The sequence below is a fragment of the Archocentrus centrarchus genome, chromosome 24, assembly GCF_007364275.1.
Source record: "Archocentrus centrarchus isolate MPI-CPG fArcCen1 chromosome 24, fArcCen1, whole genome shotgun sequence".
Classification (NCBI taxonomy): Eukaryota; Metazoa; Chordata; class Actinopteri; order Cichliformes; family Cichlidae; genus Archocentrus; species Archocentrus centrarchus.
Window position 1 is genome coordinate 592,501 of NC_044369.1, and position 12,334 is coordinate 604,834.

General features: G+C 43.1%; 1 protein-coding gene across 3 annotated transcripts in view; it reads right to left on the minus strand.

Moving 5' to 3' along the window:
- vta1 (vesicle (multivesicular body) trafficking 1) overlaps positions 1 to 12,334 on the minus strand; it is an 81,115-nt gene that overhangs the window by 6,339 nt on the left and 62,442 nt on the right. Inside the window, exon 7 of one of the 3 annotated variants that reach the window (XM_030721138.1) lies at positions 8,711 to 8,785. The exons of 1 other annotated variant lie outside the window; for it this stretch is intronic. In XM_030721138.1, the coding sequence (XP_030576998.1) occupies positions 8,711 to 8,785 (75 nt within the window). Of the gene's footprint in view, positions 1 to 8,710; positions 8,789 to 12,334 lie in introns of all 3 variants that reach the window. One more of the 3 variants, XM_030721137.1, reaches the window with a different exon arrangement.

Below are 12,334 nucleotides of genomic sequence, written 5' to 3' on the forward strand. Positions count from 1 at the left end.
GTTTTTACTATATTCACACTTTCTTCTTTTGTTCCTTTCAGATATTTTTCCGGTCTCTGGATCTCTTGCTTCTTCCCCATCTATCCTTGATGTCTCTTTCACATACATATTTCACCATCCTGTCACCAAATTCATTTTTTGCCATCAGCAGACATTAAGAGAAAAAACAAAAGCAAAAACACGGTAATACACTGAAATCTGGAAAAAAAATCACTTCCTGGAGTCCCTGAAAGATTTAATCAAAGTGTTTAAGAATTGAAACGTGATTTTTTAGCACTTTTGTCTCTGCACATTTCAAAAGTATGATAAATGAATCCTGTAGATGAGATGCCCTCTCGACTCCCTTGCTGGGCATATTTATTATTCTCGATTGGTTTCTTTGAGACTGTCCCGTCCGCTCTCCGAACTCACTTGTCTTCTTTTCCATTCACTCCTATCTTCTCTATTTTTTGCTTTATTCTATCACTCCTTTGTTCTACTTGCTCAGACTGCTTCCCACCCTCAGTCGATCCTCCCCCCCTCAGAGGACACTCTTTAATTTGAACCAGGCCTCCACCGCCCCCCCCCTCGCTCCACGCTCCGTTCTGCAAACAGAACGTGAGACGCGATCCGGGACGGGACACGCTCTCCATATCAAACAGCATCATTCACACAGCTGCGCGACTGCAAGCCATGAAATGACTGACGGCACAAAATGAAAACATGTTAACGCATTCTGAAGAATAATATTCAACAACTTGGTTTCACTGTTGATAAAACATGAGCAGGGTTACAGCACGTTCTGCATGTTGTAGACATACTGAGCTGAGACAACGACTTCCACTCCAGGCCCCCCCCCGATGAAGACTCGGAGTTGATCAGTGTCGGCCTGGTTTTTGCCACTGAGCTCGAAAAATAAATGTAAATATTACTTCAACTGAAGACAGAGCACCTCGGTCATTTCTTGTAACACTTAATATGCAGATTTAACTTTTTAAATATATTTGCTGATTGCACAAGTGATCATGTGATACTGCTTGCATCGCAAAGAGACACTCCTCAGGTCCCAGGGAGTCCGTGCAAGTGTGCATACACGATGAGCTGGGAGTAAGGCTCGTGTCATTGCCATAAACCAGTGCAACATGGGACCAATGCCCCCAAAACACCTAAAATAACTGCATATTTCTCTGACAGTTTGGACACAGAGTGTTACACTGAGCAGCAGTCACTGGATCTACTTTGCAGTGAAAAGCGGCAATATCACATCCAGCCATCTTCACAGTCTGATGATGGCAGTTACCATCACTTATGGACAAAAGACAAAAAGAAAAACATGGTGAATGAGCCAGTTTCAGCTGGAGAATCCACTCAATTCCAGTCTTAATAAAAATCACCAACTAACCAGAAAATACTTCACACATAAGACAAACTGTCAGGTAAGCTTTCAATGACCAGGTAAATGAACCAGTTCTTATTTCTATTGAGCTGAGAACTCAGAGCGCTTCATACAACACAGCTGCATTCACCCACACACATACAAGCACTGTTTTCTACTTCAAAGTGCTTTCTAACAGTCACACACGTTCATACTCCGACAGTTGCATCGCAGAGCAACTCAGAGTTCAGTATCTTTCCCAAGGATACTTTGCATGCAGACTGGAGCAGCCAGGAATCGAACCACCAACCTTCCGAATAGTAGATGTCCTGCTCAACCTCCTGAGCCACAGCCATGACATCTATGCAGGCTGACGAGGAACTCTTAAATCTTATTATTTTTCCAGATGCAGCCAGCATTAACACAGGTGTTTGTAAGTGGCTGATGAGACAGAACAGATATTTGCCTATGAATATGTCGACTTTGTAGGCAAGAGGAAAGACTATTAGCACCCTTCTGGTTTCACAGTTTGGCTGGAGTCTCCATGGTGGGCAAAAGAGGAACGCCATCTTTGTTTTGTATCCACCTTTCAGTGAGCAGGACATTACCCACAATCCAGATGTTCAAGGCTACATCGTATGCCATCCAAAAATGGCCACTACCCAGAAAGTCAAAGTCAGCGAGTTCCCAATCACCATTAGGAGTTTAATGGGAAATGTCCCATAAGACTTTCAGGTGGCATCTAAACCTGTAAACTGTCCTGAGCAGTTTAGCTGGAGGTCTTCTAAAGTCTCCAGCTTAGGTACAGTTTGTTTAAAATACGAGAAAATATTAACCTGAGCTGTAGTTACCACCAAACTATCACCTGCATCTTCTTATGATTATGTGTTGACCTGCTGGTTAAATGGTCACCTGGGTAAATGTGACCCTTCTTTCAGGCACCAGGGCGAATAAATCTACAGATCCACACAGCTAATGTTTCCTTTACAAAACTAATGTGGAGCACACAAAACAGTAACAACATCAAATTCTTCTTCTACTCTAACGTTAACATGGTGGGACTCCATAAAGCACCTCTGAGAGTCTCTGGACAGCTGAAAGAACAGACCAACAGATAATATCTCTCTTGGCTTTGTAATGGTCATAAAACACGATCCTCTGCTCTTTAAAGTGTCCCAGAGAAGAACAGGGAGAAAAAGACTGAATAATGTTGCACCATGAGCCTCTAATCCCTTGGCTGATTCCTCTTGTCCACAGAGCTGGGAAAAGACCGGCAAATATGCTGACTCCATATTCTCCATGATAGGAAGAGTCTGAGAGGCAGAGGAGGGAGAAAGAGGGAAAAAGGAGTCCCGAAAGTCAGCGAAGAGATGGGAGACGGCCAGAGAACACCGCACCCGACAAGGAGGTTTGAAGAGGTATGATCAGAGAGGCGGACAAAATTAGAAATGATCAAGAGTCATTAACACAGCCCACAGGATCACTAGAAACAAAAAGAGTAAAGCTGACAGCTTTCATAATGAGAAAATGAGCTTTGAGAACAGGAATAGAAGAATGATGACGGACGGCCAGGAAAGACTGCTGTGAAGAAGCTCTGATGAGCAGAATAACTTCTTCATTCTTGTGCTTAATGTTGTGCTTTAACTGCTCGTATTTTCCCCTGCAGGGAGAATTTTCTCCTGTTTTTATACATTTAACTTTTCTAAACTTGAGCTCCAGCACAGTTTTTCTGGAGTCTGGTTCAGAGGCTTAAATCAATGAAAACTGTCCACTGCAGAGATGCTTCGTGCTTCTCGTGCTGCCATTTTGACTCAGCTTTGTACCTGTGCATGGCGTTAAATTCCCAATCCCTGCATGACAAACAGGCAAGGACCACAAATCACAAACAAGAGATTTCTGTTATGGAAACTGGCCCAAATATGAATTTAATTGGCTGTATTAGTGCCTGTGCTCACAGTGAACCTGTAAAATATCATCCAGGTGCATTTACAGGGACATAGAGAATATCAGTGGAAGCTTCATGGCTGGACATCATGATGGCAGCGAAGCATTTCACTGGTGCAATAAAAGTCAAACAAAAATCCTCTCAGTGGTCAAATTGATCAAAGATGTCTCAGTGAGAGTTTGTCTAAGGGTTAAAGGTTAAAGGCAGACTGAGTCGGTGCTGTTAATCCCACATGATCGAGGAAACCAAAAACAGAGAGGAGACGCTCACAAATGAGTTTCAGTGATACCACCTCCATTTTTCTTCATTCATCTGCCTGGACCGAGGCTCGACGTACTGCCTCAAAAAGGCTTTTCCTATTCTAATTATAACAGTGATCGGACAGAAGTGTAACGGTCCGAGTCACACAGCTTACTCACCTGAACTCACCTGTTGAGCAAACTGGGAATAAAAAGTTTGAATGATTCAGGTCTCTGCTGGGGAGGCCTTCATCTGAGCCGCACCGTGACCGACCACTGATCCTCGACAGCCTGACCACCCAACCTGCTCAGTCTTCATTATATCGTATGATACACATTTATGAGCAGTTTGGGCTTCAGTTCATGTGTTAAAAAGTGCAACTTGTTGGCAAAGAGTGGCAACAGCAACAAAGAGACTTAGTTTTCCTGTGTGTTACATTATTAGCTCTTAGTGCCAGCATATAAAGGTGCCTCTGAAACCACAGACAGGTGAAGGGTGGATGAGACAGAACAACCAGGACAGCATGTGTTCAGAACTGAGCAACAACGTAGACCCGCCGTGAACGCAGTTTTTGAATGCATTAAAGACTTGTTGACATGCATGCAAAGCTCCTCAGTGTTTCTGCTTCAGCGGTTTTACAGGAGCGATTCTCAGCTGCTGTCACATTTTCTCTTTTCTGAGAACCTGGAACAGTTTTCCAAACTTTGCGGTTCTCCTGTTTACACCTTTGTTATCGTAATAGCAGGTGAACGGCACACTCATCAACACAGTGAAGCTGCTCAGCACAGCCTGCATGTGCTCTGCAGCCACTGAGCAGCTTCTTTAGAGCACTTTGAAACCACAAAAAAAAAAAACATAGTAAAGTGTGAATTACGGGAATGATGCTCATCCACCACTCCAACCACTCTCTCCCTCTCATTCTCAGCCTCCATGCGGCTGACCGCCAGCAGTTAATGATGGTCTAGACAGCGGCAAAGTGGCGGTGCTGTGGTTGTAATGATACGTTAGATGGCAGACAGACGAATGGCAGGGTCCAATCGGACCGAGGCCACCACCTCTTCAAGTGCCACTTTTCCCCTGGTTATCTTACATCTTTGGTGCTGAGGAGGAAGAAGAGGAAAGTGCTGTTTCTCAGCTCGGTGATGAAACCACACAATCATCCTGCCATCGGGCTCAGCATGGCAGATTAGCTGCCTTCATCTTTGTAACTGATGAATAAATATGAATGACTCTGAGGTCAAAGTCCTCATGTGTCACCAAAGTACTCAGTGGGGTTAATGAAACACTCGGAGGCTGAAATCCCTGTGAATCTGTTGATATGCTGCTCTTTATGATCAGCATCGTGCAAGACGTTCATGTTGACAGCGTCTGAATCCACTCCTATCACTGAGCTCCTTTCAGCTGCTCATTAAGCACACACCACCACCGATGCTCCGGCTCGCTGAGATACATGTTTGTATCTTCCTGATGTTGCACACGAGGCTGTTTTCAGCAACACGTTGTGTAGATGCATTTTCAGTTTGCAGAGAAAAAGCTGAATAAAGTTTTTGGAAGCTGAGGGGGAAACGCAGACATATCGATGAAAGCAAGTTGAAGAGTTTCAGTGAGGACAAAGTAACCTTCCTCACATTAACACATCAAGACAACACAATGTTTGTCTTGGTGCACACAAAGTGATTAAATCAAGTACTGGCAACTTTAACTTTCTACTTATTTAAATGTAATAAATAGCACCACCTGTGTGTTTCCTTGAGTTTGCACCAAGGTGCATGCTGGTGAATTTCGGGGGTGGGGGTGAGGGTGGGGGTGTCATTGCAGACTGCTTGCAGTGACATGCAGTGACACAAGTACCTGCAGAGCGTGAGCTTTCACAGCAGTGTGCTCTTATGTACCTGGGGTGCAGATTTAACACAGAGGCATGAATCCCAGCTGAGAGTGGGACATAAAGGCTTTGTGCAAGATAAATGTACATACTAATGTTTCTAATTAAGTTCCTCTAATTAGTATTTGAGAAAGTACACTTACATTTCTAAAGAATTACTGCTTTTGTGTGAGTACTTCTATCAATATACAGTAAAAAAAATTATGAAAATTAAAGGAAAATGTTTCCACCACCTTAAAAATCAATTCAAGTATTATCGTTTAATTTGACTTAGTTTAAATATAACAAATATATCACTGAAATGTTCACATTATTGAAAACATTTCCCTTTTAAGCACTAAAGCGTGAGGCAGTGTGTGACATCACCTTAAAACAATGCTGGTCATGCTGCTGCCTTTGGGCCATTTTTGGGCCACTGAGCTCGGGAGCGCTCCACCACCATCACCACAGGAGTCAAAATCCAAGTTTATTTATAAAGCACATTTAAAAAAACAGCAGGATTAGTGCTGTACACAGGGAAAATAAGACAAAATGAATACACCACACACACACACACACACACACACACACACACACACACACACACACACACACACACACACACACACACCTAAAGTACATCTAAGAAATCACAAGATTATAAAATAATACAACAGCCCAAAAAGATAGCTCTCACTCCGATTTGAAGGCCAAAGAATAAAAAGTTTTAAGATGCACTTTAAAAACATGCAGAGTGGAGGCTGACCTAACATGGGGTGGGGGGGGCTCTTAAGCCTAGTTTTACGAACACTGAGAAGTAGCTGGGCGGCGGATCTCAGTGATCTTGAGAGAACGTAAGGTGTTAGGAGCTCGGTGAGGTATGATGGGGCCAGCCCATTTAGAGATTTAAAAACATACAATAAAATCTTAAAATCAATCCTAAAACACAGGGAGCCAGTGAAGGAAGGCCAGCACAGGGGAGACATGCTCAGTAAGAGTTCTAGTAAGAAGGCGAGCGGCTGCATTTTGGACCAATTGAAGGCATGAGAGAGAGGACTGGTTTATACCAACGTACAGGGCGTTACAGACATCAAGTCGAGTAGAAATCAAAGCGTGTTTAACTCTTTCAGAATTATTAAAAGATAAGAAGGGCTTGACCTTAGAAAGGAGCCTCAGTTGCTAAAAGTCTGATCTCACCACAGAGTTTATCTGTTTGTCCAGCTTTAGATCACAGTCTATTTTCACACCAAGGTTATTTACCACAGGCCTCACATAAGGATCAAGTGGCACCAGGTCCAATTTTGCAATACTGCTCGAACTACTGGATCTAAGTATAATGACCTCAGTCCTGCTTTTGGTAAAATGCAGAATGTTTAAAGCCATCCAGGCTTTAATGTCATTCAGACATTCAATTAATATTTTCAGAGAGCTGCCATCGTTTCCTCTCAGAGGCAGATAGATCTGGGAATCTTCAGCATAGAAGTGGAAGGAGATACCATATTTTTTCAAAATCGATCCTAGGTGAAATAAAGGGGGGCAGAGGAAGAAGCTGAGCCTCCAAAACTGACTGTGAAACTTCTCTCTGACAGGTATGACTTAAACCACGTCAAAGCTATGCCTTTAACCCCCACACAGTGCTCAAGGTGAGACATGACAATACTGTGGTCAGCAGTGTCAGAGTCAGCTGTGAGATCTAAAAGCATTAAAATAATAGAATCCCAGAGTCTGTAGCCAATAAAACATCATTAAAAACTCGTAAAAGAGCTGATTCTGTGCTGTGAAATGCCTTAAAGCCAGACTGAAACACCTCAAGGATCTTATTCATATCTAAAAAAGGTTGAAACTGCAGAAGAACCACCTTCTATAAAATCTTAGCGGGAGCTTAGAGATTGTGCAAAAATTAGAAAGGACTGAGGTGTCAAGATTTGTCTTTTTAATCAAAGGCTGCACCACTGCTTGCTTAAAGTATAAGGGAACAACACCAGAAACAAGACTACTGTTCATAATAGACTGTATATTAGGCCTGATGGTGTCTCAAACATCCTTGAATAAGTGAGTCGGGATGATATCGGAGGGACAGGCTGAGGGTTTTAGATCAGAAATTATTTTCTCAAGAAAAGGGAGAGACACCGGTTCAAACTGACTGAAGGCAGCAGAGCATTCAACAGGAATAGACGGATCAATAGTCGGAACCAAGATGTTTGTTCGGATCATGGTAACCTTATCCAAGAAATGGAGATGCCAAGTATGGCTGTGTGGTGGAAGGGTAGGACCAAATGCAGGATGCGAAACAACAGGGCTAACTCAAAACAGCATTTATTTGCTGGAGGCTCAAGAAATGCAAAACACTAAATATAAAACTGAATCTTGGCCTAGGCTACACAAAGGCAAATACACCAAACCTGGGAGAAAGGGGAAAACAAAACACTAAACTGGGCACACACAGCTGGGGATGGGGAGGGGGGGGGGGGGGGGGGGGGGGGGGGGGGGTGACAAAGAGGTGAGAAAAACTGAGGGCTTAAACACACACAAGGAAATCAGGGAGAGTGGACACAGCAGGGAGCAACAGGTGAACCAAAGGAAACTAACACAAAGGAAGCAAAACCAAACAAAACACAGGAAACACGAGACTGTCAAAATAAAACAGGAAGTGACTGACCATGACACACGCGCAGACTTAACATGAGGGACAGTCAAAGACAACCCGACACCTGAGCGCAGAGACACAGCAAGGACAACACCGGGAGCAGGGATTCAATATAAATACCAGAAACTAAACAGACCTACAACCTAACAAAAACCATATCGCAAAAACACAGGAATCTCACAGGGAAACAGAATTAGCTCATCCACGAGAGGTCGGAGACTCGTAGAGCTGGCCGAGGACTGAAGCTGTCACCGACAGATGTTACCTGGATTTTCCTTCAATTTGTCAAACTCAGGTGAGACCGTATGTAGAAAGCATTTCCATCTTTAGATTAATAAAACATGTCTGCTAGAGAGCCCTAACTGAAGGTCTTAAATTGGATTTAGTCGGTCAAAGTTTGGAAGCAGCCTCAGGAATTTGTTCCAGCTTCACATTTTTCACTTCGGGAACATCCGGATCCCAGATGAGCGTAGAGAGCTACAGGAACGGATTCTGGCCCTAAAGCAGCATCAGCTGTTAAAGCAGAATTACCTGCAGAGATCAGAGAAGCTTTGACGCATGTGAACCTTTCCTCAGTTTTACTTCAAACTGGCTTTGATCCGTTTTGGGGACCACAAAGGGAAGCTGTGTTTTCATGTGTGCAGTGAGCGTGTGTTTCCTTACCCTGCTGCTGGGCGCTGAGCAGTGTGGGGTCAACATTGGGCACTGATCGGGGCATAGGCACAGGTTTAACAGCTTCTGCTGGTCAACAGAAACACTTCAAATTATACTCATGATAAATACTCCAAGAAACACTCATTAACAAACGGCCAAATCTTTACACCTGTTAATGTTGATTAAAGACATTTGTATGATGCACAGTAAGTGTAAAAGGCCAGAAAGCTTTGTAGAAACAGATCAATAATCAGTATTTATTTCTAACAGCAGACCCATGGACGGGTCGCCATCGGCAACCATAATATTTCAGCCCAAACGGTCGTCAGTTTGTGTTTGAGCTCAGCAAAGTCACACGTTTAACACAGGAAGCTATAACTGAGTTTAACGTGTGGATACGTCATGAAGCATCTCTGAAGCCTAAATCAATCAATATTATTGACAGCTGGCAGAATCTAAGGAAAACAATTCAAGAACAGATTCAGACTGAACCTGTTTGTGGTTCTGAAATCTGAAGAAAGAATAATAAGTGAAAGCCTCCAACAGTAAAGCATCGGTAACCAAACCGAGGTTTCGCTTCCACCACGATCCGTTTAATCGGAGATGCCGGTCAGGTTTTAGCACCGTTCCCGTCGGACCGGCTCCGTGTGCTTTTCTGTTCCCTCAGGACGAGCTGGGAATTCTTTCCCAGTGAAACGGATTTTCAGAAAAGTGAACTAAAACTTTACACTCATGTGAGCAAATGCCAAAACTCTTTCCCACACACTCACGCTAACACACATCACACAGCTCTGTGATAAATTATCAGCAACACTCAGACTCTCCTCTTCTGTCAGCAACAACGAGGGTGACTGGACCAGCACCAGGGTGCACCTCTGTACTCCTTCGACTGCAGCTGGGCTACATTACAGTGTGTGTGTGTGTGTGTGTGTGTTTGGGGGAAGTGTATTTGCACAGCGTGTACCAGCTCTTTCTGCAGAAGCTTGTGTAATCTATAATCACTATGAATTACTGGAGGTTTCTGTGTGACTGTTTATCTTTCTATTGTGCTCCATCGCGCTGCACAGGAAGCAAAACGCAAAACGTTGACCGACGCGTCCTCACAGGTTTATGAGTTGGCCTTAAAAACCGCTCTTATACAACACAGTTTGCCACAGGGGAACAATTAAGGCTTCCTGCACAGAAACACTTTGTTATTACTCTGGATCCTCACGTCACCTCCCAACAAACACAGTCAGTGCTCGACTCAAAATCTCAGAAGATCCTCTGCTCCTCACTTTGGAGGAGTTTCATCTTCTTTATATCCTCAGGAGGACATCTGCAAACGTGCACAAACGCAAATACGCACACTCATTGTGTGTAATGAAGTCTCTCAGGGAGGGGTGTTATTGAAAGCAGTGCCAGTAAATTGTAAGGCTGTCACATACTTGGTGTTATCAGGGGAAATTAGCAAGAAAGGAGGATTACACAGTAGATGATAAGATGGGCTTGGAGTAGCAGCTCTTCTAGTTTAGCCATTTAATAATCACTAAACAGGAAGCTGGAAAACACCATTCAAGTGATCACGGCATCTTTATCATGATTCATTTGTATTAACAGATATTTTCGTACGTGATATAAGATGAGACAATATCATTATATATCATATATATATATCTATGTCGTGTTACAATCATACATGTAGATCCACCAGTTCACCTTTCTGCAGGAAGCAACAGCATGGCAGTGTTGCCAACTCAGCAACTTTGTCCCTAGATTTAGCAGCTTTTCAGACCCCCCAGCGACTTTTTTTTAACAAAATGCAGCTAGCAACAAAATTAGTGACTTTTTCCAGTGATGTCAGCGACTTTTGGAGAGTTTTGGAAAACTGAAATCCTCCGCTGTCGCTGTGTTTTCTGTACATACACAGTGTTCTAGCTAGACGCCCTTGCACCAGGCTGAGGATTTCACTGCTTCACTTTTGGAGCTCTGCTGTCGTTGCATTTAGCAAACAGGAGCGTGCCCCGTGGACTCCGCCCCGGCTAGGTCACTGCTATTATCGCTGCCTCATTTCACCGCAGTTTGCTAGTTGTCTACCACAGGGCACGGGCAGTTTCATTCACATTGTGCACATTTGATTTCGATACGGTCGTGTCTGCACTTAATTTTGTGGGCTACAGAAATCGAAATGGCAACCGGCATGAACACGAGAAGTAAGAGGAAAAATGAAGATCAAATGAAAATTTCAGGCTTCCTAGTCAACAAAAAAAAAACCCAGAAGTAAAGGTAAATACCAACCTTTATGTATTTTGATCCATAAATTGAAAATTTAACCCAAATGTTAAGGCGATTCCTCGAGTAACTCAGATAATTTGATTATTAAAAATCCAAATTAAAAAACAAATTTGTTGCTTCGATGCTTCGTTTTAACTCTGCAGCTCAGGTGTCTCCGTGTAAGCAGAGCATTTCATCCTCTCTGTCACTGCTACAGATTTCCATCATTTGGAAAAACAACCCTTTAACACGAGTGGATTATCCCTGATAAGTTTTTCCACGCCTCCACTGCCTTCTGCTGTGTATGTGTGTTCGCGCGCATGTGTGTGTGTGTGTGTGCTGTGCTCGCTGTGCTAAAAATTTCTCAGCTGTAGCTACCAGACTGCTATAACCACCGTTTGCTAGCAGGGGCTGCCATTGGCACGAGGGGTTCTTTAATCCCTGATTAGCGACTAAAAATAGAGCTGCAGTAGAAACTTCATTTGGATGATGTTTGTGAATAAAAAGCATTACAGCATTAAGCTCATGCAGCCCCCAGTTTTTCAACAAAAACAACAGCAGCTGTTTTACATGCAGTCTGTCTGCACATGCGCAGCAAGCGCAAAGAGGCGGAGCCGTTACTGAAACGGTGAGCTCAGGTGGAGTGAAAGGAGCTCTTGTTCCTGTAACCACCTTAAAACTTTTATTGGAAAACAGCTGGAGGTCCTTCATCAACCACCTGATCAGCAGCATGAAGAACAGAGAACTTTGTAGCTGCTCCATCCACCCTGTTTGCAGTACGGAAGTTAAAATATGCTGATGAATTGTTAAAATGAAAAATGATTTCTTATCCGATTACTTGATTATTGGATGGAGTAATCGATTGAATACTCGATTACTAAAATAATCCATAGTTGCAGCCCTACTTGTATTCAGAAAGCCATAGTCAAACATTACTTTTCAGCACCAGTGGAGTGAAAGGCCTTCAAGAAAAAAAACTACAGTTCCCAGCAAGATGATGTCACTTCCTGCTGTTGCATTAAAAATGTGCTTTTAGCAGCTGATTGATAAAACATCTGGATTATGTTTTTGTTGTGTATCTGCAAACCCATTAGAGGATAGAAACAGCACTCTGGGACACATTATATGCATGATATATAAGAGTAACTCTCGATTATATGCAAAAATGATCACTCTATCGATCTAATAAGGCCTGATTTAGACCTCAAGAAATGTAAATACATGCCCACAATAACTGTGATTACCGTCTAGGTTTCAGAGGTGCTTTTAGGTTACATATGTAGCTGTATCACTCAATTAGCAAGCGGGACAAGCATTTAGCAGTTAGCATTAGCTTGATAATTAGAAAAACACCGGGACACGACCGAAAGGTAATTAACA